We start from the raw sequence: 26,733 nt of genomic DNA, 5'->3' as shown, positions 1-26,733 counted from the left end.
AAAGTAAATAAAGCCAATCTATAACAGACTGTTAGGCTTATGTATATCACACACCCTACGGACACTGCAGAAATGGTGAAGGGGTGGGTGTCCCCGGTTGGATGCTAACACAACAGGCAGTTATAAATTTTACACAACACACCGGAGAGGACCGTCGGAAGCTGGGAGCCGGAATGTGGCATGGTAGTAAAAATGAAAAAATAGTACAATAAAACTCCACACTATATTAAGATAGAAAAAAGTAGTGAAGAAAATATCATACCTGCACATAAAGCAAATAACACAGGAGAAAACCTGTATAAAACTCCATGTATTTAAACCAATTTACAAATACAAAAAGAATTTGGTACGGGCGTTGTGCACGTACAATGACAAACGTTTACAGTGGATACATGTTAAGTGGGAGGGAAAAAATACCTTCAATAGTTTTTTTTTTTCTTCTACAAAATGACGATATATTATTCCATACTCTTTCAGCCAGCAAAACGAGTTCTACAAGATATAATACAAAAAGGAGGGTGGAAAATAAGAGAAAAAAAAAAACAAACCAATCACAGTTCCACAAAAAACTGTAACCCCACCCCCACCTCCCCAAACTTTACAGCATCAGTACCTTTGTAGAATATTTACAGGGTTTAAGTACATTCGTCCACTGCTGAGAATAGAATCACATTTCATACAAGTCACCAGGGATGAAAAACAAAAACTAAAAACCCTCCTCGTGTGAACCTACTGAATAATGCTTCTATAACCCCACAGACTCTTCACCTGTGGCTGCAGCGGCATGAAAGAGAGATTTTATTTTTATATTCACAAATATTTACACTTTTTTTTTTTTTTTTTTAAACTCATTTACTCTTATTGGTATTTATTTCAATAATAAATAAGTGAAAATATAATCAGCTCAAGTAAGAAAAACAAGCTATCAAGTTCTTGAGGGAGAAGGGGAAAAAATAAAAAATAAAAGAAGATCTAGCCAGTTGTCCATCTGTGACCCACCTCACCCCTCCCTTTGTCTCTGGGAAGCTCCTCCCACTCTGCATCACAACACCGAAGCCTTCAGGTGGCCACTCCCCCGGGGGGAAAAAAAGACGGTGAAAAAACAAGGATGAACAGAACATGTGCTCGTCTTGGGGCGATTTGATTGGATAAGTGGGAGCGGGCGGCTGGTTTCTGAGTGGCTGGTGGAAGACCCCGTGGCAGTTCGCTTCACTGTGGGGAGCAGGGATGATTGTGAGGAGGATCCAAGCGCGCGCTGAGAACACGGTGGGAGGGGACTCAGGGAACTCCGCCTTGCGGCTGCCCGGGTCAGTTTCTAGACTTGCCAGCACGGCGTTCCTCTGTCCTTCTTTTTGGGGTTCAGCTCGTCTCAAGCTTGTAGGGAGTGAGTCAGTTCGTAAAGGCATTTGGCGAGCGTGGTGGAGACCTCCATGTTGCTGAGCGCCAAAACAGAGAGGTGGTTCTCGTGCCGTTTCACCAGCCTGCGGACGGAGAAGAGCAAAGACACATGGAATCGTTACAACGCGATGATTGCAGTGAAGGGACGTAGAACGGGGTCGCCTGCTTGAGGACCTACTTTCGTCCACAGTCTGAGTACTTGGCGATGTTCTTCAGGGTTAAGGCAGCTGTTAGTCGTATGTGTTTGGTCATTGGTCCCTCCTTCTCATCCTGTCACACAGCAGAGACAGAGCAGCAGTTAACACCTGGCAGGGTTCCGTCGGTCCCATGGGGTTGGGGGGGGTCTGGCGGTACTCACAGTGAAGTCCCTGAACACCAGGTTCCGGGACCCTCTCCTCAGGGCCATGAGGGCTGCACTGGGGTGATTGACGATAGCTTTTTGTGCTCTGGGGGCTGGAGTGCTGCCTGCTACTGGAGGAGACCTGGAGAACACAGAGGCCATAAACCCAAATCTAGAACGGAACTTCAGTTCAAGCAGGGTTGCTGTTTTTATGAGGGTCCAATTAGGAGGTCGTAAATCTATAAACTCCAGAAACAGTAAAAACCATGCCCTCCGCGACCAGGCATTCAGAACATGTCGGTAAACTCGGTGGAAGTTTAGACGAAAGCTCTCAACACGCCGACGTCGTGCACAGGAACGTACTTGGAAGTTTTCTGATTGCTGCCTTGCATCTGCTCCTCCAGTTTAAGTCCAGCGAGAAGGGCATCCCGCGAGCAGTGCTTGTCCTGCGGAAACCGGAAGGAACAAGAGCGCTTTAATCTTTATACATTTCCTCAGCAGCGACCCCTACTGGCTGCAGGTGCAGCTGCAGTTCCACTTTTTTCAACACAAATAAGATGAAATTTTTTTTATATATGTTAGACCAGAACCACTTGCATCGGATACGGAACTAAGAACGCCCTTTTCTTTCTGGTCATGACATCGCAAGCCACCTTCTACCTTATCTGCAAAATTTCAGAGTAAAAATTTCACATGTGTGGTGAGCAGTCAGGGATAAAAACACAGACTCTGTAGGTCACGTTCAAACGTGCCACAAACGAGAAGCGAAAACTTGGGGTCACCTTCAGGGAGGCAAATTACACGTGGACAATCACGACCCAACCCTCCCCGACAAACCTCGTTTCACCATGAACACAAGCACTAAAACAGAAGGCCGATTTCATCCGGCCTAGTATACAGCTGCAGTCCCCAATGGACCAGCACACACAGAGAATTAGAACTTAAAACTGGTCTGCCGGGTGTTTGATCTCCAGAGCTGAAACGCCTCAGACCTCCTGACGTTTATTACGACCCACAGGTCCACAGTGTAAAAAAAAAAAAAATAAATTCTCCAATCTCTACTGCACCCTCACTTCATCCGCTTTCAGAAGTCCCAATTCACACCAATTGTTCCTTAACCGCACTTCCCCACATAAAAAAAAAAAAGAGCCTCATACACTCATACTGTGGTATTTCATCTGAAATATACTGTTATTTTTTCAGTCTTAACATAATGACAAATAAAAAAAAATAATAAAAATGACAAATGCATCAGTATTATTTAATATGCAGGAGAGGTACTCACCTGCAGATGAGTAATGAAGGAAAGTCTCTGGCGTGGGAACGGTTCACATCCTTCCCACAGACACTGACCTGGGTAGACATCCTTCCCACCATGCTGCGTGGCGCCGTGGTAGAACACCTGAGATGGGGTCTCGAACCACCTGTGGAGGGTGGCAACAGGTAAGCTCGCTGTTCTATGCACGGTTCCATCAGCGAAGTTCCCACTGGAGAACCCTCTCGGACATCCTGGACATGAACCTACCGCTTGCAGGTTTGCCACAGACACTTGAAGTTCTGTCCAGGTTTCCGGGCCTGTTCTTGTGCAACCGCCGTGGCCGTGTTGGCATCCACAGCGGGACTCGGGCTGCAGCCCTGTGCCGGCTGGGACACCAGGGGGGGCGAAGGTATCGATGAAGAAGGCTTGGGGACGAGAGGGACATCAGTCACCAAAACGAGTGGAACCAGAGTTTACAACGTAATAAAAATAGTAAAAAATTACTGTCACAATCGACGCATCGCGATGCAGACGTGGACGATTCAGCAGCGATGCAGCACCAAACATAATCGATTATTTCATATCGATGTTGCTTTGTGATTTTGGAACTGAACGCCATCCTGACGCCAAACACGTATTTGCTTTGTAGTTGCGTTCACGTTGACGCCGTTTAACGCTCGTTGGGATTTCGGGAGAATTTGACACCAACGAGCAGCCAACCGCACGCTGGTGCAGACAATTAGAAAAAACGGTCTAGTTCGGTCCGCGCTCACCTGACGCCACGAACGCGAGAAAAACGCCTGGTTCAGACGTCCATGTGAGCGAGGCCGAGACTCATCTCTCCGAAGTATTTGAAAACATAATGTGAAGTAAAGTAGAAAAATTGATGGGATGAATCGGAAAGAATCAATAATCGAGGTATAGATAATCGTAATAGACCAGTGAAGGTGCAGTGGTGGCCTGGGAGTTAAGAAAGCGGCCCCGTAATCAGAAGGTTGCCGGTTCGAATCCCGATCCGCCAAGGTGCCACTGAGCAAAGCACCGTCCCCACACACTGCTCCCCAGGCTCCTGTCATGGCCGCCCACTGCTCACTCAGGGTGATGGGATAAATGCAGAGGACAAATTTCACTGTGTGCACCGTGTGCTGTGCTGCTGTGTATCACAAGTGACAATCACTTCACTTTACTAAGGTGCTCAATGGGCTATTCACCTTCTCTACGCTCACCTGTGGGCTCAAGAGGTCAAAACAAATGACAAAGAAGCGTCTTACAACTTGGGAAAGACACTAGGCTAAATTGGAGGAAAGGTGTCGTAGGGCGGTTGTAGCCTAGTGGTTAACACACTCGCCTATGAACCAGAAGACCCAGGTCTTACTACCCCAGGTTCAAATCCCACTTACTACCATTGTGTCCCTGAGCAAGACACTTAACTCCAGGGGGGGGACTGTCCCTGTAACTACTGATTGCATTTCGCTCTGGATAAGGGCGTCGGGTAAATGCTGTAAATGTGTCGTGAAATGGACATCACCGACCTAAACCTGGGGATCCATCACCCCACCACATATGAGGAACATGCAAAGAACAGCGCTGCAGGTCACCCCTCGGACTGAGCCACAGTGGACCAACGCCATCGCACCTCCGCTGGAAGCTGGTCTGAACCGGCAGAGGAGCCGGGTTTCCACAGTGTGAGGTGTGCGACATCGCGGGAAAGCTGGTGTTTGGCACTACTGTGAGAGTGACCTGCTGGAAGCTCCGGGAGTTACCGTTCACAATAACTGTGGGGAAGAAGTCAGCACTTGAAGGCGTTAAGAAGGTCTAGAACCCCCGCTTGGAACTCACCTGCGCACTGTTCTCCGGCTGCAGGGGCGACGGGCTGGGCCTCTGCTGAACCGCGTTCTCTATTGCTACTTTTGCTACTGTGCTCGGGTCCGCTCCCGCAGGAACCGCCACCATGGTGGAGCTGTTGCCGGCGTTGTTGGGGTCACTGATGGTGATGATCCGCACACCCACTTTGCTGGGGATCCCAGACGCTGCCGCGCCGCGCTCCGCGTCCTCTACGGGTCGTTTCAGCGATCGGTTCTCCGCGGCTCCGTTTGTCGGATGGGTTTCCTCCGGCCCGGCAACGGGTGAGGGTGGTGGGTGGTGGTGAGGGGGCTGCTGCAACCTCAGGGCCGTGGAGTCACAGTTCTGCCCTGAGGGTCCGTTGGAGACCTCAGAACCCAGGCTGATGTTCTTGGGGCCGTTGGCCATGCGCTCAGCCGGCTCTGCTTTGGCAGTGTCCTGCTGAGGTGAAGGAAGAGGGTCCAGAGTGGCCATGGCCCCAAGTATCTTCTGTGGTGGCATCACCTCACCGTTTCCTACATGTTTGGAAGCTTTGTGATTTGGAATGTTTTTGCTTAGATGGGTGCCCGTGATGTCGCTTCGGTCAAAGTCGCAAACCCCGTTAACAAGAACCTTCCTGGGGTCGTGAGTCTGGCCCGGTGAGCCCAGTTTCCCGGCGGGGAGACCGTCGCCGTCCTCGGGCATGGGCCCGTTAACTGCCAGTGCGCCCGGAGCGGCATCCGTCTGGTTGTTCCCTGAGTGATACGGAGGTAGACTCGTGTCGACGCACTTCCTCCCGTTGAGGAGCCGCGCTCCAGGGGCGTCGGCCTCAGCCAGGTCCCCGTTGCTGGTTTTGGCTCCTTCGGCCAGGGAGGAGTTCTCCATCACCTCAATCTTTCGCTCGTGGATGTGAAGTCCCGTGGCATCCTTGGCCTCCTCCTCCTTTTGGCAGATGATCTTGTCGCCCCTGAAGGGCGGAACAGGAGTTGGTGCCAGCACGGCTGGAGGTGGCTGGGGCGGAGGCATGGTCTGGACCGGCAGAGGAGGCGGGGTCCCACTGTGTGATGTGAGTGACGTCGTGGGAAAACTGGTGTTTGGCACTACCGTGAGCGTGACCTGGTTGCTGGGGGGACCTTGGAGAATGGTGGCGGGGCTGCTGGTGATGATCTGCAAGTTGGAGATGGACACAGTCTGGGTCTGAAGGGGGTTCTGGACCAGCTGGACATTGAGCTGCTGAGGTTGGGAGGGGCCCTGGCCGCTGTTGGTCACCTGGTACATGACCTGAGGGCTTGGCGCCCTCGTGCTGCTGGGGGGAGGGACCTGCGGGGCAGGAAGGATCAGCTTCCCTCCAGGAGTGGAGGGCCCACGCTTTGGAAGCAGTAGCTGTTTGATTAGACTGGACTCTGTGGAGGTAGGCTGGCTGGGTGGAGGTGGTGGAGGTGGTGGTGGAGGTGGCGGCTGCTGCTGCTGCTGCTGATGCCGCTTGACCGAAAGCATCTGACTCACTGTAGGGGGTGGACCCTGGCCAGGGGGGCAGTTAGATGGGGAGCCCATGACCTGCGGCAGAGAGCCAGAAGTGGGCATACACGGCAGGGGAGGAGGCATGGGGGCGGAGCTAGGGTGCCCGGTCAACTGAATGGTCGGGGTGGAGGGCACCGCTGACGGATTGGTCAGCACGATTTGGTGGATGGCAGGGGCAAAGGTCGGGTTGGGCTGGGGGTTCGGGCTGACGATGACTACACTCTGCTGCTGCTGCTGCTGGGGGAGTTGGGACTGGGGTGCAGGTTTGGGTGCAATGTTCTGAAAGGTCACTCGGGGACCCTGCGCACTCTGGACACCAGAGACAGTAAACACCTGTCCTCCGGACACCAGCGAGGTACAGGGCGTGCTGGCAAACTGCGGCGAGGCCAGAACCACCGGTTCTTGTGTCGCAGGACCCGCTTGCCCTTGTGAAACAGGTGACTGGGGAAGACACGCCCCCCCCAGTGGTGGGCACACACCTTGGACCCGACCAGTGAGAATGTGGGCCTGAGGCGTCCCCTGCTGGAAGAGCGTGACTGGCGCATGGTGTAGAACCGGGGTAGCAGCAGGGGCAGAGCTGTGGTTGGGTGTGGTCGGTGGCACGCTCGAGGGCACGGTGGGCGGTACTGATGCGGTTGGGATGGCGTTCTGGATCATCGCGGTCTTCAGGATGTCCCCAGCCACGGGGCTGGGGGACTGCTGGGCAGGGCCAGAGGGGTTGGCTGGGAAGCACGGCGGAACAGGCACAGGGGTTGGTTGGGGGTGAGGGGTCCCTTGCACCGTGAAGGCCACTTGCGACACTGCAGAACTCGACACCGGTGCCCGGGGGAACTGGCCACCCCCGACAGGGGGGAGTCCTAGAACTAGAAGAGAGAAACGGATGAGATAAAAATAACTCCAGAACACAAGAAGGTCTGGAGTGGAGCTGCATCAGTCCTGAACCTGCTGAGGGTGGGTGTTGCGGTTCTGATGGGGCTTCATGCTTCGGACTGGCCTGCTGCTGGTAGTACAGTTGGATGGGCAGGGGGATGGCTCTCCTCCTGATGCCCACGACATGGATCTGTGCCTGGCCACTCACTTTAGAGTCTTCCACCCTCTTGACAGCGTGGTTGGGGAAGCTATTTCTGCAAGACACACAAACACACACACAATTCAACATCGAACACATCCACGATTAACAAGCATTCATGTTATACTTGAACAAATGCGAAGCTCATCTGTGCCTTACTTCAAGCACTTGTAGAATCCAGAAGATGTGACGACACCACCCCGGGCCATCTTACTGCAGACGGCCAGATACTCGGAGTACATCTCGGAGCGAGAAACAGAGCTGTCGCTCTGCACCTCAAAGTAAGCGTTCAACCTGGACACACATTCGTTACAGGACAGTCAGCGGTCATGCCATATATATGTGTGTGTGTGTGTGTGTGTGTGAGTGTGTGATCTTGGAGCATTTAGCAGGACACACTCACCACTGCATTGTGAACTTCTCTCCGTCCAATTCCACAATACCAGGAGGAGCAGCAGACGGGACAGGAACCCGGGGAGCTGCATAAAGAAAACAAACGGTTCATTTCCATCATTATTTGGATGTAATAGAGACTTAAGTTTAAACTAGAACCCGGGTCTCTGTTTAGCGTAACGTTCGGGAGAACGTAACTTATGGGTGGTAGTAGCCTAGTGGGTAGCACACTTGCCTATGAACCAGAAGACCCAGGTTGTTACCATCGTGTCCCTGAGCAAGACACTTAACCCTGAGTGTCTCCAGGGGGGGACTGTCCCTGTAACTACTGATTGTAATTAATAAATAAAAAACCCACTTACCAGACCCAGGTGTTCCCTGCATGGGGGGCATCTCCAGCACCTGCGGCCGAACCTCAGACACCTGGCTGCTGGCGCTCTGGTGTTCGATGAGTTTGACAGCAGTTAACGCGTCGGGCCCAAACGAGTGCAGGTCGATAGAAACCAGGCGTACGAGCAGATCTGCAGAGAAGAGCGGGGAAAAATGTGAAAATCTCCTGACAACCGTCACCAACACACACGACGACAGCCACCAAGAACCACACACACCACGCCCACCGTTCCCACCACACACGGTGGGACCTTCGGATGCACTTTCTTTACGATGAAGTGGAAAAGAAAACAGAATGTGAGGTCTGAAAACAGAACGCGCATGCACGACGCCCACCATCCCAACCATGCACACGCGCGAACACTCACCCCGCCCACCCTCCCAACCGCGCGAGGACCCGCCACGGCCACCCTCCCAACCGCGCGAGGACCCGCCACGGCCACCCTCCCAACCGCGCGAGGACCCGCCACGGCCACCCTCTCAACCGCGCGAGGACCCGCCACGGCCACCCTCTCAACCGCGCGAGGACCCGCCACGGCCACCCTCTCAACCGCGCGAGGACCCGCCACGGCCACCCTCCCAACCGCGCGAGGACTCGCCACGGCCACCCTCCCAACCACGCAGACATGCCAACACTCGCCACGCCCACCGTCACAACCATGCCCAGTCATAACCGCGCATACACGCGAGCACACATGGCACGCCCACCGTCCCAACCACGCACACGCGACAACACTCGCCACACCCACCGTCCCAACCGTGAAAGCACTCGCCACGCCCACTGTCCCAACCATGCACACACACGTGCGTAATGCCCACTGTCCCAACCATGCGCACACACACGTGTGCGCCACGCCCCCCTATTCACAGATGTGCCATGTCAAGCCCTCCCCAACACACACACAAAAGTGCCACGAGTCAACACACAAACACGTCCGGCACGTCCCCACACCTTCTCCTTCCTGGACTTATGAACACCAGCTCGTACCTATACTCCGGTCCACGCAGCAGATCTTGGTGCAGGGGACCTCGCCCAGTTCGGTTAGTTGATACAGGACCTCCAGAGAAGAAATGACCAGCAAGACATCGGGTAGCGTGAGCAGGCCAATCACCTCCCGGTACGACTCCTGGTCCACATACTCGCAGATCAGCACGCCATTGTCCTCCGCCTTACTCAGGTTCCCCAAGATCTCCATTGCTGGGAGACACATACGCAGTCGGGTCAGTACGTGGTCATCCCTCTCAATATCCAACATCGGACAAACTCCCATTACCTCTCATTTTGAGGAACCGGTCCCTCGACATCAAGCATTTGGTGATGGTGTGGAACATCAGGTGGGTTGTCCGAAAGTCAACTGGATCCAGCTGAAGCTGAAAGGGACGAGACGCGAGATTAGAGGTGAGATGGGGTCGAGGCGAAGCGGGACTTGATGGCCGCGGCGCTGTGGTGGACGCACCTCCGCCGCCATGTTGCCCAGCGTGTCCAGGCCCAGCTGCCGGAGGGAGATGAAGGAGCAGTGGGCGCAGAGCAGCAGGAACCTCAGGCAGGTGCGGTTAGCCGCCAGCAGCTTGCCATTGGCCTCCTCGAATGACAGGTTGCGCAGGATCAGCGCCACCTGCAGCACGCGCTGACCCTCCACGTCGCCCATGCCCAGGCTGCGCAGCGGGTGGAAGAGCGAGCTCCACCTCTCGCTCTCCGGCGTACCATCTGCAACGGACACAGGAGAGCAGATACAAAAACTACTACTCATAATACATAGCCTAGCAGGTAACACACTCGCCTATGGACCAGGAGACCCAGGTTAAATTCCACTTACTACCATTGTGTCCCTGAGCAAGACACTTAACCCTGAGTGTCTCCAGGGGGGGGACTGTCCCTGTAACTACTGATTGTAAGTCGCTCTGGATAAGGGCGTCTGATAAATGCTGTAAATGTAATTGTGACCAGTGCCTTTAAAGGGTGGTAGTAGCCTAGTGGGTAACACACTCGCCTATGAACCAGAAGACCCTGAGTGTCTCCAGGGGGGGACTGTCCCTGTAACTACTAATAAGTTGCTCTGGATAAGGGCGTCTGGTAAATGCCGTAAATGTAAATGTACTCATGGACGATACTGGTTCTATACCACGGTACACCATCGACGTTCACGTACGAACGGGACTGCAGGCAGCCAGCTGACTGTTGTAGAACAATGCATACCTTGTGAAGGGTTGCTCTTATCAGAGACGAGGTCCCGAACTTCGGTGTCCTCAATCACGTCCTTCCAGAACTGTCATTTCAGACCACAAGTCAGTTTCACTGCAGGAGGTCAGAGGTTAAAACTCGACGGCACCCCGCGCGGACTCACCTTATTGAAGTCCCGCGACGTTTTCTCCTTCCAGTCCATCCCGAATACAGCAGAGAAGCTTCCCAACGCTGCGGACGAAAACAGAACCCGCCATTCAGTTCGTGCACACCGAGCCTCACGCCAAAACATACCCATGATGCCAAGCTAATTGCGCATCATCCAGGCGTGAAAGGAAGTGCGCTGGGGTTAAAACACAAGATGTTGTGTGCACACACACACACACATCACAAGTGAAGTGAAGGTCACATGTGATACACAGCAGCACAGCACACAGTGAAATGTGTCCTCTGCATTTAACCATCACCCTGAGTGAGCAGTGGGCACCATGACAGGCGCCCGGGCAGCAGTGTGTGGGGACGGTGCTTTGCTCAGTGGTACCTTGGCGGATCGGGATTCGAACCAGCAACCTTCTGATTACGGGGCCGTTTCCTTAACCACTAGGCCACCGCCGCCCCACAAAAAATATGGAACGCTTCACGAATTTGCGTGTCATCCTTGCGCAAGTGCCTTCGGTATGAATGAGGAGGAGACATGTGAGTGGGTGTGGGGGCGGGGTTACGCACAGTCATCGAAGACCCCGGCGTGGGCCAGCAGCAGCGTGATGAGTTTGGGCTCCTTTTCCAGCTGCATGGTGTGTTTGCTCTCGTTGGAGAGCAGCGTGCAGACGTTGATGGCGAAGTCCACTTCGTTGGGGAGGCCGGACAGGAGGGAGAGCACCAGTTTGTTGTAGTCAGATGGTGGGACGAACTCTGTGGACAGCCCGTAGCTTTGGCGGAGATAATCTGGGAAGGAAAAATTCATGCCATTTTACAAGTTGCATAAAATCAGCAACATCTGCAAACCAGCACAGAAGGCGCTGATGCACCATGTAAGAGCTCTGATGTATTATTACTATTAATATAAAACCTTTAAGAAGCAGCTGAAAACCCACTTGTTCAAAAAGTATTTCAGACGAATCTAACACTTACACACGCACAAACACTGCACAAAAAAAATACAATTCCGAGCATGTTTTTTCCTGAAAAGTTGGGCCTTATCAGGGCTCTTAGTTTTGTAAACTCAAAATCTATAGAAACTGAACGAGAATTGCTGGTGTCTTCCTCCTGTAAGTCGCTTTGGATAAAAGCGTCTGCCAAGTAAAGTAAGTACATTTATTAGCGCTAGTAAGGCATCCGCTGGTGCTACCGAATCACGCACCGAAACTCCTCATTCATTAATGCACGTTATCAGAAGTGTGGTGGTGGGGGGCTGCGCTAGAGGTGTGAACCTTCACTGGTCTCACGCCCGAGAAACTATAACCACGCGGCCGCAAATCCATAATGCGACATGCCGAGCACGGTCAACACGCGCTCCTAACCAACAGATGCAGTGAAGACAAAGAATCAACAACGGTTCACACACGCATCTCAGGAGCTCAGGAAAGGAGGGGAATGACAACGTCCCACCAGTACGTGCACGGTTCCCACTCTACAGCGGGACAGACAAGTGGAATAAACACACACACACACACCAAAACAAAAAAACACCAGCACGGAGACAAAATCAGCAGTCAGATCACAGATAACTTCTTTAGGTTATGATCATACCACCACAACAGGATTATTCTCTACGTGACGTTACTTTATCCCCGTTACTAAAAGGCTGACATGTATATAGTATGTACTACTGCCATACAAGCGGTTTGAAAACTTGTCATATGATGCACGAAAACTAGCCTCGCTTGTTAAAACCAACTTCCACAATACGATACAGTAAACTCCATAAGCATTCGGACAAAACTATTGCAACAAACATCCGTATAACGTACAGTGGGTGACTATATATGCAACTAAAATGACCAAGATGGTGCGATGTGTGGTGCATTGTGTGAATATTTTACTTAAGCCCTGATGCACTATTCAACATAGCCCAGACATTCAAAGTTCAGTTCATATATATGTTATGAAAATTTGCCTAAACAAACAAACAAAAAAAAATTACAATGTGAGAGGTCTGCAAAGCCTTCAGGTTTTTAAATACAATTAAATGTTCCACTTTATCTGCGCACCAATCTTAAATATTAGTATGAGTAAAAGTGATTTTTTTGCCTTTTGGTGTCATTTTCCAGAGAATACAGAGAGGACATTTAACAGCAACTGAGCTGCCAATAATCATCATCATCATCATCATGGTGCCCATGGGAAATAGCTGACCTGATACAGTGTGTTGCTGGTAGTTGTAGGAGGAGGGAATTGCACCGACTGGAAGAGACGGCTTGGGGTTCCCAGGCTGAACCTCCTCGTCATCTTCTCCAAAGTGATGGACCTTCTCATACTTCTCCAAGTATCTAGACAGAACAAAAAATATCGTTCATTATGTTGCAATGAAACTGCAAAATAGGAAATGTCATAAAAAAATTTAGCTTTTATTTTTTTTTTATTGTGACCAAACGACCCTGTTCGCACGAGAGGTATTATGCTATTTATATTAATAAAAGAGAAAAATTAAAACCAGTGAGCAAAAACACGTTGCCAAAGGTGACCAGTAGTACAAAACCACCAACACAAATTTCCTCATTCCCGAGCACCACAGACCGGGCAACTATTACAATTCAGACCCACCCACACACACACACACACACACACACACACACACACACACACACACACACACACACACCGGCCCCAGTATCCAGGGTAATCCCCCACCGAGTCGTACACTGATACGCACAAACTAAAAATACACCACACGTGTGTGTGTGTGTGTGTGTGTGTGTGTGTGTGTGTGTGTGTGTGTGTGTATCGTGTAGGTTGGGGAATAACATCCCCGTTCGTTCGACACATTCCCATTCAGGGATGAAAGTGGCTACAGCAGGGCAGGGGGGAACGACTCCACGAGTCTTCCGCTGCGAGTTAGTAGTCATCATCACGCGTAATAAAAACAATAGTTATTTAACACGAGTGGTGGAGTAAAGGTCATGTTCTTTTTTTTTTTTGAGCGGCAAACGAATGTTTAACGAACCAAAGTTTAATCAGCGGAACCACAGATGGCATGGAACACACACACACACACACACTACTACCTTGTCAGGCCTTCACTGGCGAAGCAGCTGCTGCCCTCTGCTGGACACCCGGCGGCGCCAGTCACACCGGAGCAGCAGGTTCAGGGCTTTTGCACCGGCTGCGCCTCTCAGTTGTACCAAAATTTTGGCGGCATCGCATTTAATTACGCAGTATTACAGGTTCGACTGTTTTCCCCCTTATTTAAAAAAAAAAATAAGCGGTCTACATAGGCAATATTGACTTGTAAAATGATTAAATAATCTGGTAAACAAAATTCTTTTATTTGAAGCACGAGCAACTCGCGAGAAAAACGTGTCGCCGCTTAAAGTGCTTCATTAAGCTGAAATTAAAACGAGGTATAAACGAAATAGAAGGAAAGTCCGAATTTAAAAAAAAAGTGCAAGTGACTTAAGGACTTGAACTTGACCATCGCTGGGCCAGACGCGCCGCCGCTGCCGCCGTTTTCTCCGTGCTTAGTCTCTACCGTTTCGTTTGGCCGGGCGACGGAAGCTGGGGACGGTGAAACGGAGGACCGAATCTGTCTGAGGTTTGGGGCGGGGAAAAAACGACGACATTAAAAATGATAAAAGACTCGTAACGAGGGCGGAGCGTGTTGGTACAGACTAGTGGGTAGGTTCGAACCCCACTTACTGCCATCGTGTCCCTGAGTGTCTCCGGGGGGGGGGGACTGTCCCTGTCACTACTGATTGGGTGGTAGTAGCCTAGCGGGTAACACACTCGCCTATGAACCAGAAGACCCAGGTTCAAACCCCCCTTACTACCATTGTGTCCCTGAGCAAGACACTTAACCCTGATTGTCTCCAGGGGGGGACTGTCCCTGTAACTACTGATTGTAAGTCGCTCTGGATAAGGGCGTCTGATAAATGCCGTAAATGTAAATGTAAATGATGGTAAGGCGGATAAGGGCGTCCGGTAAACGGCGTAAATGTGAGTGTAATGTCGGGTTCAGGCTTTTAAAAAGTCGCACTTGTCAAGCTCGGGTGTAACATCTAAGGCCCGACTAAAGCTCCCCATCCTCTCCGTCTGTCTGACGGGTCCAGGCGACTCGCCTCTCCCGTCCAACTGCCACACGCGCCCTCTCAAACGTACCGGAACACCCGGACCAATCAGAGGCGGGCCCCGCCCCTCGCCATCTCTGATTGGTTTACGATACTTTTCCTCCTCCTTGCAGCTGGTCGAACCGACCAGCCTAGTGTGTAACACGCTCGCCTATGAACCAGAAGACCCAGGTTCAAACCCCACTTACTACCATTGTGTCCCTGAGCAGGACACTTAACCCTAAGTGGGGGGGACTGTCCCTGTAACTACTGACTGTAAGTCGCTCTGGATAAGGGCGCCTGGTAAATGCTGTAAATGTCACCACCGGTTTCGGGAAACTAGGTTCCACACGGACCCCGCAGGAGAACGTCCGTCAGTCCAGGAACAGAACAGGCGTGAGCGAACGAACTTTGAAAAGCGCCAAGCTGAGCAGAACCAAGTTCAACAATTCACACCAGCAGCCTCAACTAGACGGTACCTTCCCCCGGAAACGGAACCATGAATCGTTTCAATACGTACCCTCACACACACACACACACACACACACACACACACACACACACACATCTACTTCACAGTAAAATGGGAATTTAGTGTTAATGATGACTGGGGTGGTAGTAGCCTAGCGGGTAACACACTCGCCTATGGACCAGAAGACCCAGGTTCAAACCCCACTTACTACCATTGTGTCCCTGAGCAAGACACTTAACCCTGAGTTGCTCCAGGGGGGGGCTGTCCCTGTAAGTACTGATTGTAAGTCGCTCTGGATAAGGGCGTCTGGTAAATGCTCTAAATGTAAATGATGGAGCAGCGAGATGAAAAACGACACGGCGAAGATAAGCGGTCTCCACTCTTCAAAGTTACCGGCATATTTCTACAGCGAATTCCACGCGACGCTCCGAGCGCAGCGCTCAGGGGAAATCCGCACGGAGGGAGAGTTAAAGTGCAGCCCGTCGTGGAAGGCGCCGCCGGACGCACGGCCACGTGTCCCGTCACAACAACCAAGTCGACGGCCAATCAGGTCCGCCTGCCGGCATCGCCTTCCCAAAGACCGACACCAGGCGCGTCCGCTGCAGCCCGGAGGCGAGAGATGCTCGTTTTGGAGGGAAAACGCGGGGAGGAAGAGGTGAGACGCGCCCACTCTCTCTCTCTCTCTCTCTCTCTCTCTCACACACACACACACAGCAGTAGCACCAAAACGTGTACACACACTTTAACAACTGTGTAATAAAGAATGTTCCACACTCCACCACCACCATCATCATCATCATCAGAACATCCCAGACAGTGAAATGAACCCACTAATGTCCCGCGTGGACAGGGTCATGGTGTTGGAGGAGGTCACCATCACCCGCAGCGTGGACCGCGGTTTAAAAAAGGAAGAGCGGGCCGGTGGTGAGAAGTGACGCGCCGCGCCGCGTCCCGCCTGTAAACACGCCACGCGTGGGGCCGGGAGCGGAGTGGGAGCGGGGACTCACCGCAGGTAGTACTGTTTCAGCACGAAAGCGGCGTTGGAGCAGCTCCTCGGGAAGTGGAAGTCCTCGCCGAGTTCGCACCACTGGTTCTTGTCGGAGACCTGCGACAGTAGAAATAATAATAATAATTATTATTACTTTTAAATTTTAAAATAAAAGGGAGAAAAAACAAAAAAACACGCAGTCGAGGCGAATGGAGGGCTGAACTCGTGGCCGCGGGTCAAGCGAGTAATTCGGGAGCAAAAACACGAGAGGAGCCCCCATGTGCTCCGCCGCCTCGTTAGCACCGCGGCTAAAATAAAGACACTTTTTTTTGTGGACGGAGCCGCCGGGAATCCCGCGCTCCTCCGGCCGAAATAAGGTGCCCCGGGCCGGCGAGACGCGCTGGGGAGCGCCGGCGCGTCTTTCCGGGCTCGGTTTGGAACACTTCGCCGGGGCCGGCGGGGAACAGGCCCGAGCGAGGCCTACCGCCGCTCTCCCCGCCGCGGAAGCCCCGACGAGAGGCGGCCATGGTCGAGCCGACGGGCTTCCCTCCTTCCCGCGAGAAAAGCGCGTCCCTCGCCGGCCGAGACGCGCCGCGACGCCTTCGGCCCGGACGATCAATGAAAAGGCGCCGCTAATTTGGGGGAGTCGCTCCGAACTGCAGCGGAGCGCCGCTTCCTTCCCCCGGCGAAGGCACCGCCAGGCCGTCAGCGGCAGCGCGGCTCCCCTCGCCCATCTCCCCGGCGGTCCCGGGCCGCGTCCCGAGGCTCCCGGAACCCGCTGCGGAGCCGGACTCACCTTGGCGAAGCCGCCGAGAGCGAGGACCCGGGAGTAGAGCGCGCCGAGGTCCAGCTCCCTGCCTCCCACCACCGGGACCTTCCTGAACGGCGACCTGCGGAGGGAGAAGAGCGGGTGAGACGCGGCTGGCGGCGGCGTGGGCTCCCGGTTCCGGCGGTTCTGCGGACGCCGGACCGGGTCCGGCCGGGTTCTTACCCTCTGCTCTGGTGGAACTGCCGCAGCTCGTCCAGGAACGCCAGTCCTTTCCTCCGCTGCTCGGGCAGGGCTTTTCCCGTCGAATTCGCCATGGCTTGTGACCCCTAGAAACCGGTGAAAGACCGCACTCGTTCGCTTCCTACGACGCCGGGGCTGCTGCCATCGTCCGCCGGCGCGCAGTCATCCGCGTCGCGGACTTGTTTAAAAAAGTTTAAAGAAACGAGCGGCGGCGCCGGAGCGGAGCGGCGCGGCGCGCTAATAAAGACCGAGCGGCGAGCTGCTACGAGCCGCGGGGGGAAGCCGCGCGATTCCGCCCAGCGATCACCAGCCCCGCCGGCCGGCGGGGAACGTCATGGCGCTGGGGGCGGCTGCGAGGGCCGCCGGGGTTCGCGGTGGTCGTCGGTTTCGGGGCGCCTTTGACAGCGGCGGTACGGACGCGCGCAACCGTGCAGCGGCAGCGGGACCCGAGTCTCAGACAAAAAGATCCGAGGCCCGGAGCCGTGGCCGCGCACCAGCGCCCCCTGGCGGAAAGAGCGGCGGCTGCGGCGGCCGGAGCGCCGCGCTGGAACAATAGGCAGTGTTTTCATTTTTAGGGCTCGTCTGACACTTCCGAGGGGCGCCGAAAAGCAGCGGGGAGGAGGGCCGCCCGGTGGGGGATGGGAGCCCCCGGACACGAGTTGAGGGGAAGCCGTTGGAACTGTTTTGTGTCACTTTTGTGCCGGTGTTTTGTTTTTTTTTTTTTTAGTTCGTGTGCTGGCCTCCAAACTCGATTAAACTCAGAGGATTTAAAAGGGAAATTATATCACTCAAACAATTAAACACGTTTAATAGTGATAATGTATGATCATCATATCGGTGCATTTATATATTTTAATAAACATTTACTGAGACTACACTCAGAGGTTTTAAAAGTGAAATAATTCCACTCAACTAAAATAAATCGGTGCATTTATATATTTTAATAAACATGTACTGAGAGCTTTAAAAAAAAAAAAAAAAAAAAAAGGTTCCACTCCAGACTCCTTCTCCGCGGTGCCCGGCGCGAACTTGCGCGCCGGTCCCTATCTCGCAGCTGCGCGCGGCGGAGATCCACTCTGACTCGATCGCTACATTCGACCATTACGCGGACCTCCGCGAGCGCCGCGCTCGCTGTCACAAAATGGCGGAGGGAGCGCGGCGCTCGTCGGGGTTGGGGGATCGCCCATCTTGCGGCGCCCGGCCGCTCCGGCGACGCCGCCGGCTTCCTCGGCGCGGAAGAGGCGGACTCGCCGACCGGGCTTGGGCGCGCCGCCGCCGCTTCTCCTCGGGGAGACCCCGCCATTCGTTAGCCGCTGACCCGGTTAGCCGCCGCGCTGGATCGTCCGGTCTGCGGCCAATGGGCTTTTTTTTTTTTTGCGCGTTAATTCCGCACTTTCGTCCCGGTTACCGTCGTCTTGTGGAGTTTTTTTTTTTTATATCGCGGCGACTAATTACTGAAGTTGCTGAAATTACTGAAGACCAAATTAGGGCGGTAGTAGCTTAGCGGCTAACACACTCGCCTATGAACCAGAACACCCAGGTTCGAACCCCACTAACTACCATCGTGTCCCTGAGCAAGACACGTAACCCTGAGGGTCTCCAGGGGGGACTGTCCCTGTAACTACTGATTGTAAGTCGCTCTGGATAAGGGCGTCTGGTAAATGCCGTACATGTAAACTACCGGCGGGCTAAGCGGCTCGGTGCGGTGCAGCGGGGTCGTAGTCGTGATCACCATTATTTTCGTTATTATCGATAATAACGATGATATTTTTGCACGGGCTGCACTGCGTGACGATTTTAGTCTTGTCCGCTCCACTTTCTGCCGATTCAGCGCGGGAAGATTACATCGCTGATCCCATAAGCGCGGGCAGCTGGTTGCTCCCACGTTTACCGTCGAGTCGCGGCAGTGACCGGACTGGCGATATTAGTGGCGCCTCGGACGTTAAAACGAGACCGTTGGAGGGACGGGCGGTTGTGTAAAGTCGGGACTGTCCTGAGTAAACCACGACCTGGAAACTCGACGGTCCGCTCCGTCTCCATCGAGGCCCAGGGCGACCTGCAGTGCTCCACTTCTGGAGTGACGCGATTGTCATTGTGAGACACTTGCAGCAAAGCACACGGTGACACAACAAAATGTGTCCTCTGCTTTTAACCCGGGGAGCAGTGTGCGGGGACGGTGCTTTTCTGAGTGCCACCATGGCGGATCGGCGTTCGAACCGGCAACCTTCTGATTACGGGGCCACTTAACCACTAGGCCACCGCCGCCGGGTTTCTTACAACGCCGCCAGTAGCAGATCCTTCGCGAATTTGTGAGGTGGTGCTTCCGTGGACCAGACATTTTTTTCCCCCAGCACATTCCACAGATGCTCAATTTAATTGAGGTCTGGAGAATTTGGAGGGAAAAGCAGGGTGACTATGAGGGTGGGCTTTGCCACGTGAATGCAGGGCCCAAGTTTTCCCAGCAGAACATTGTCCAGAAATCCAGTTTGCCCCCACCAGCTTTCCATCTTCCATAGTGCATCCTACACAGACCTGGACAGCGCGCCATGTAAAGGAAAACAGGATTCGTCAGACCAGCACACCTTCTTCTGTATCGCCACAGTCCATGTCTGTGCCCATGGAAGTACCCTTTGATGGACAAGTGTCACACTGTCTGGTCTGTAGGTACTCGGCCCCAAACTGGCAGACTTTGTCTTCTGAGACCCTTCTTTCAGATCTAGCGTGAACTCTTTCATCTGTTTGAGCTACAGTAGATATTTTATTATGTCCTACAAGAGCTGCAGTTTCGTCGCTGGTTCCTCTGTATGTGACACCCTACAACAGACATTTCCCTTTAAAGGATTATGTACTTTTTCTAATTCCCTCAAAAAATTTCTCTCAAATATTCACCCACCATTTATGCCATCTTCAGTAATATATAATGCACCTGACTGGAAAGTCAAATATCACAGCCGGACGTAATAAGGTTTACTGCTGTCAGTATATTTTTAGCGGTACCATGTCAAAATTGCAGGGAAGTGCAACGGATATAAAGTGTACAAATATTAGACACACGCCCATGCGTTATGAGTGCACAAAACTACAGACAAATATATATACAAAATACAATAATTGTGTGGCACATGTAGCAGTAGGTGAATTGCTGAGGCCATGGAGCCTCAGTGTAATTTACCTATGTGGCTGTCCTACCTATATGTTTGCGGCAGTGGTGGCCCTGCGGATAAGGAAGCAGGCCTGTAATCAGAATCCCGAGCCGCCACGCTGCTCCCCGGGCGCCTTTCGTGGCTGCCCACTGCTCCCTTAGGAGATGGTCAAATGCAGAGGCCGCGTTTCACTGTGGGCACTGGGTGCTGTGCTGTGGCATGTCACATGTGACAACTAATCACTTTCGCTAATACGTTTGTGCAATAAAGGTCATGTTTGTGTGCAACGTTGTCATCTATGTGTGGTCTTTACTGCCCCCTACTGACCCCAATTGGTCTCCAGTGGAAGAGGACATGTTGAAGCATGGTTCAAATATATGTTTACAAGCAGAAGGACCATCTCCATGGTGGATGATACCGATTTCATTTCTCTCCAGAGGTGATAGACCAGCTGTGCTCTTCCCAGGTTTCTAATGGATGCAACATTTACAAGTGACATGGAACTATATCACATGGTTTCTATATTTAGATCTATGTAATGCCAAAACTACTGTTAATTAATCCACTGAAACACTACAGGTGGTATTACCACTCGCCTATGAACCAAGTCACAGGTTCAGTCCCCACCGACTGCCTGCTAAACCATGTAAATGTAACACAACCACATGATTTTAACAAGATGCATGAATGAACAATCTCATCTTTTCTACAAAAAATGGCTACAGGAGAACCTGAAATAATTGGTCTTTGACACGAGTGTTTTACATAGGAAAGGGCTTTTATATCAGATACCTTTCAGTTTCACACTGATATGGCCATTAGCTATTATCACAGCATGCATTCAATGATCTTTTCAACCACGTATTTTCCACCAAGATAATGGTTCTCCATTCTCCTCTCAGATTTTCATATGTTTTACCATTCCAAAGCTCAGCATTCAAAGTTAATCAAATGACAAAAAGATCCAAATTGGGTACATATATACTTACATAGTGATTTAAATGTCTATCAGTGAACACATTAGGAGACAGGCTAGCACTAGCCTAAAAACTTACTTTATGGAATCGACAGTCAGGAATGTGATGCAGTGTGGGACATGCTCTGAGGTAGGAGGATGATAGACCAAACACGGTCCTAGTGCTATGACTGTAATCTACGACTGCTAATATGACCAAAATATTGGAAAATAAGAATATGGATCCCCTCATCCCATTCTCTTTCTGAATCAAAGCAATATTTATTTTGCATGGACTAAAGTTTGGTCCCAACGCTCTAGTGCTCCCTGCAAATGTCCCAATGAGAAGAGAAACACATGTAACTCCCTGAGTGTGACCAAAAGAGGGCATTGTACTACATATTAAAACATTCTCAGCTGAAAGTGTTGAAGGCCTGGAATTCCGAAACTTTGAAGAAGGTCACTAAGGAGTGAAAGTGAAGTGATTGTTATTGCGATACACCGCAGAACAGCACATGGTGAACGCTGTATTTAAATCATCACCCTTAGTGAGCAGTAGACAGCCATGACTTGGTACCATCCTCAGTGGCATCTTGGCAGTTCAAGATTTGAACCCACAACCTTCCAATTACTTACTTCCTAGGCCACCACTGCCCCACTACCATCTCTTGCCAAAGTTGACATTCACCAAATCACGATCTGTACCAACACACAAGTGTATTAAATAGGTATTTCAGTATAGTGTATGAAAAATGCACAAATTTCACTAGTATTCAGTAAAATGTGTGTAAATGTTGGTCTTTCGCTAGTATACAGTATAGTTTGTGTATAATGTAGGTATTTCACTAGTATACTATACAGTGTGTGTATATTGTAGGGGTTTTGCTAGTATACAGTCTGTTCTGGATTACATTAACACCACCATAGACACTGTTACTACTCAGGAACAGATACCACAGATGCCACATACCCAAATCAGAAGCCTTGGATGAACAAGGAGGTGCATCTCCTGCTGAAGGCACGCAACAATGTCTTCAGATCAGGTGATGCACAGGCCTACAGCATTTCCAGGGCAAATCTGAAGAGGGTCATCAAAAAGGTCAAGCACTGCTACAAACTAGAGGAGTACTTCTAGAACACTAATCCTCAACGCTTGTGGCAGGGCATTCAGGCCATTACAGACTATAAACCCAGCAACTCAACCCCCACAACCACAAATATCCTCTTTTTGAACGAGCTTAATGGTCGCTTTGAAAGAGACAACAAGCAACCTCTAGCATTCACCTCCTCAGATGTTTGCACTGCACTGAGCCAGATCAACGTGTGCAGGGCTGCTGGACCAGACGGCATCCCGGGGCGCGAACTTAGAGCATGTGCAGAGCTGCTCGCTGCCGTATTCACAGACATTTTTAACATGTCCCTCGCCCAAGCAGCTGTTCCAACATGCCTCAAATCCACCTCCATTGTGCCAGTGCCGAAACACTCTGGCCCAACATGCCTGAATGACTACCGCCCTGTAGCACTCACACCCATAATCATGAAGTGCTTCGAGCGGTTAGTCCTGGCACATCTGAGGGAATTTCTCCCACCAACTCTGGACCCACACCAGTTTGCTTACCGCAGCAATAGGAGCACACACTATACTGTGGAGCCCTGGACATTAATACCCCACTTTGCACCTGGATTATGGACTTTCTGACCAACAGACCACAGCATGCAAGTTCAGGCCACATCTACTCCACTACCGTCATGCTCAGCACTGGTGTACCACAGGGCTGTGTGCTGAGCCCCTTCCTCTACTCCCTCTTCACTCACTACTTCCGACCTGTGCATGGATCGAACTCCGTTATCAAGTTTGCAGACGACGCCACGATGATAGGTCTCCTCGACAACAACGATGAGACTGTCTACAGGAAGGAGGTCCAGCATCTGGCCACTTGGTGCATAGACAATAATCTGATCCTTAACACCACCAAGACCAAGGAGCTCATTGTGGACTTAAGGAGGGAGAAAAGAGGCTTGCATGATCCCATCCACATCAATGGGATGGCTGTGGAGCCTGTATCATCCTTGAAGTTCCTGGGGACCCACATCCTGGTGGTAGTAGCCTAGTGGGTAAGACACTCGTCTATGAACCAGAAGACCCAGGTTCAAATCCCACTTACTACCATTGTGTCCCTGAGCAAGACACTTAACCTTAAGTTGCTCCAGGGAGACTGTCCCTGTAACTACTGATTGTAAGTCGCTCTGGATAAGGGCGTATGATAAATGCTGTAAATGTAAATCTCAGAGGACCTGTCCTGGATCATTAACACCTCCAGCCTGGTCAAGAAGGCTCACCAGCGCCTCTTCTTCTTGAGAACATTAAAGAAGAACCAGCTATCCACTACCATCCTGGTGAACTTCTACTGCTCTACAATAGAGTGCATCCTAACCAGCTGTCTCACAGTGTGGTATGGAAGCTGCACTGTTGCTGAGCGTAAGGCGATGCAGCGGGTGGTGAAAACTGCCCAGCGCATCACAGGGACTCCCCTTCCATCCATTGAGGACATCCAGAGGAAGCACTGTCTGCGTCGAGCTCGCAGTATTCTTAAGGACTCCTCCCACCCGTCCTCTCTCCTGCCTTTGGGCAGACGCTTTATGCTACCACGGACAAGAACCAGCAGACTTAGGAACAGATTTTTTTCCCAGAGCTGAACTACTCTCCCCCCCATACACTCCTGATAACCACTGTACTATCTATCTCTATTTTTACACATAATCATTGCACTACATTGTACATAGAATTCTGACTATACACTTTTTTTTATATGTTCATGTTATGTGTTATATCTCCTGTACATATCACCTTATGTATACACATTACTTATTTGACCTTTATCCTGCACTTGCTGCTTATTGCACTTCTGGTTAGACCTAAACTGCATTTCGTTGCATAAATGCTGTAAATGTAAAAATGTAAATGCATTTTGTGCCCTGTACTTGTAATGACAATAAAGTGGAATCTAATCTAATGTAGGTATTTCACTAGCAAACAGTACAGTATGTGTATAATGTAGGGGTTTTACTAGTGGTAGTAGCCTAGTGGGTAACACACTCGCCTATGGTAACACACTCGCCTATGAACCAGAAGACCTGGGTTCGAATCCCACTTACTACCATTGTGTCCCTGAGCAAGACACTTAACCCTAAATTGCTCCAGGGAGACTGTCCCCTGTAACTACTGATTGTAAGTCACTCTGGATAAGGGCGTCTGATAAATGCTGTAAATGTAAATGTAAATGTAGTATACAGTACAGTGTGTGTATAATGTAGGGGTTTTGCTAGTATACAGTACAGTGTGTATATTGTAGGGGTTTTACTAGTATATAGCACAGTGTGTGTATAATGTAGGTATTTCACTAGTATACAGTACAGTGTGTGTATAATGTAGGTATTTTGCTAGTATACAGTACAGTGTGTGTTTATTGTAGGGGCTTTGCTAGTATACAGTACAGTGTGTGTATAATGTAGGGGTTTTGCTGGTATATAGTACAGTGCGTGTATAATGTAGGTATTTCACTTGTATACAGTACAGTGCGTGTATATTGTAGTGGTTTTGATAGTATACAGTATAGTGTGTGTATATTGTAGGTATTTCACTAGTATACAGTACAGTGCGTGTATAATGTAGGTATTTCACTAGTATACAGTACAGTGCGTGTATATTGTAGTGGTTTTGATAGTATACGGTATAGTGTGTGTATATTGTAGGTATTTCACTAGTATACAGTATAGTGTGTGTATATTGTAGGTTTTTCACTAGTATACAGTACAGTGTGTGTATAATGTAGGTATTTCACTGGTATACAGTACAGTGTGTGTATATTGTAGGTATTTCACTAGTATACAGTACAGTGTGTGTATAATGTAGGTATTTTACTGGTATACTGTACAGTGTGTGTATAATGTAGGTATTTCACTGTTATACAGTACAGTGTGTGTAGAATGTAGGGGTTTTGCTAGTATATAGTACAGTGCGTGTATATTGTAGGTATTTCACTAGTATACAGTACAGTGTGTGTATAATGTAGGTATTTCACTGGTATACAGTACAGTGTGTGTATATTGTAGGTATTTCACTAGTATACAGTACAGTGTGTGTATAATGTAGGGGTTTTGCTAGTATACAGTACAGTGTGTATATTGTAGGGGTTTTACTAGTATATAGCTCAGTGTGTATAATGTAGGTATTTCAGTAGTATACAGTACAGTGTGCGTATAATGTAGGTATTTGACTGGTATACAGTACAGTGTGTGTATATTGTAGTGGTTTTTCCTAGTATATAGTACAGTGCGTGTATAAATTAGGTATTTCACCGGTATACAGTACAGATAAGATAAGATAAACCTTTATTAGTCCCACAAGTGGGAAATTGCACTTGTCACAGCAGAAAGTGGATAGAAGCAGAAGGAAATAGCAGCAAAAAAAAAGATAAATATGTATATGTATATGTATATATGTACAAATTTACAATTTAAACACTTAACAATTTAACAGAATGTGCCAAAGTGTTTGTGTTTGTCTGTGTATGTGTGGTCAGCTGTGAGGTCTTTGTTATAGAGTCTGACAGCGGTTGGAAGCAAAGACCTTCTGAACCTCTCCTTCCCACATCGTGGGTGAAGTAGCCTGCCACTGAAGGAGCTGCTCAGTGCTGTCAGAGTTTCCTGCATGGGGTGGGAGATGTTGTCCAACAGTGATGACAGCTTAGCCACCATTCTCCTGTCACTCACCACCTCCACTGGGTCCAGAGGGCATCCTAGAACAGAGCTGGCCTTCCAGATCAGCCTGTTCAGCCTCTTCCTGTCCCCAGCGGAGATGCTGCTACCCCAGCAGACCACACCGTGAAAGATGGCTGAGGCCACTACAAAGTCATAAAAAGTCTTTAGGAGTGGCCCCTGCACTCCAAAAGACCTGAGCCTCCGCAGCAGGTACAGCCTGCTCTGCCCTTTTTTATAAAGTGCATTAGTGTTATGAGTCCAGTCCAGTTTATTGTTCAGGTGAACACCAAGGTACTTGTAGCTCTCCACTGCTTCAATGGCCATACCCTGGATGTCCAGTGGTTGCAGTGGAGGATGTTTGTGCCTGCGGAAGTCTACCACCAGCTACAGTGTGTGTATATTGTAGGTATTTCACAAGTATACAGTACAGTGTGTGTATAATGTAAGTATTTCACTGGTATACAATACAGTGTGTGTATATTGTAGGGGTTTTGCTAGTATATAGTACAGTGTGTGTATATTATAGGTATTTCATTGGATATACAGTACAGTGTGTGTATAATGTAGGTATTTCACTGGTATACAGTACAGTGTGTGTATAATGTAGGGGTTTTGCTGGTATACAGTACAGTGTGTGTATATTGTAGGTATTTCACTAGTATACAGTACAGTGTGTGTATAATGTAGGTATTTCACTGGTATACAGTACAGTGTGTGTATAATGTAGGTATTTCACTGGTATACAGTACAGTGTGTGTATAATGTAGGGGT

The 26,733-nt window shown here is 50.4% G+C and overlaps 1 protein-coding gene across 1 annotated transcript; it reads right to left on the bottom strand.

Annotated features, from left to right (window-relative positions):
- Positions 1 to 796: 796 nt before the first annotated feature.
- On the bottom strand, positions 797 to 17,605 carry arid2 (AT-rich interactive domain 2). The gene is made up of 21 exons (XM_028954830.1): positions 17,086 to 17,605; positions 16,891 to 16,984; positions 16,114 to 16,211; positions 12,728 to 12,861; positions 11,099 to 11,317; positions 10,536 to 10,603; positions 10,388 to 10,457; positions 9,648 to 9,898; positions 9,465 to 9,561; positions 9,179 to 9,388; positions 8,163 to 8,321; positions 7,811 to 7,886; positions 7,567 to 7,701; positions 7,281 to 7,462; positions 4,836 to 7,201; positions 3,264 to 3,421; positions 3,024 to 3,162; positions 2,102 to 2,184; positions 1,757 to 1,880; positions 1,577 to 1,668; positions 797 to 1,481 (listed from the first exon to the last, which is right to left on the bottom strand). Exons 1-21 carry the CDS (start codon positions 17,175 to 17,177, stop codon positions 1,370 to 1,372), a joined length of 4,959 nt encoding a protein of 1,652 aa, XP_028810663.1. The 5' UTR covers positions 17,178 to 17,605; the 3' UTR covers positions 797 to 1,369.
- Positions 17,606 to 26,733: the final 9,128 nt, after the last annotated feature.

Source organism: Denticeps clupeoides, chromosome 15, assembly GCF_900700375.1.
Source record: "Denticeps clupeoides chromosome 15, fDenClu1.1, whole genome shotgun sequence".
NCBI classification, from domain to species: domain Eukaryota; kingdom Metazoa; phylum Chordata; class Actinopteri; order Clupeiformes; family Denticipitidae; genus Denticeps; species Denticeps clupeoides.
This window is presented reverse-complemented; position numbering and strand designations above follow the sequence as displayed.

Coding starts and splice junctions, on each gene's coding strand:
- arid2 (XM_028954830.1), bottom strand. CDS start 17,177: ATGGCGAATTCGACGGGAAAAGCCCTGCCCGAGCAGCGGAGGAAAGGA. Junction 3,163..3,263: donor CTGTGGCAAACCTGCAAGCG/GTAGGTTCATGT, acceptor CACCCTCCACAG/GTGGTTCGAGACCCCATCTC. Junction 1,669..1,756: donor TGGTGTTCAGGGACTTCACT/GTGAGTACCGCC, acceptor GCTGTGTGACAG/GATGAGAAGGAGGGACCAAT.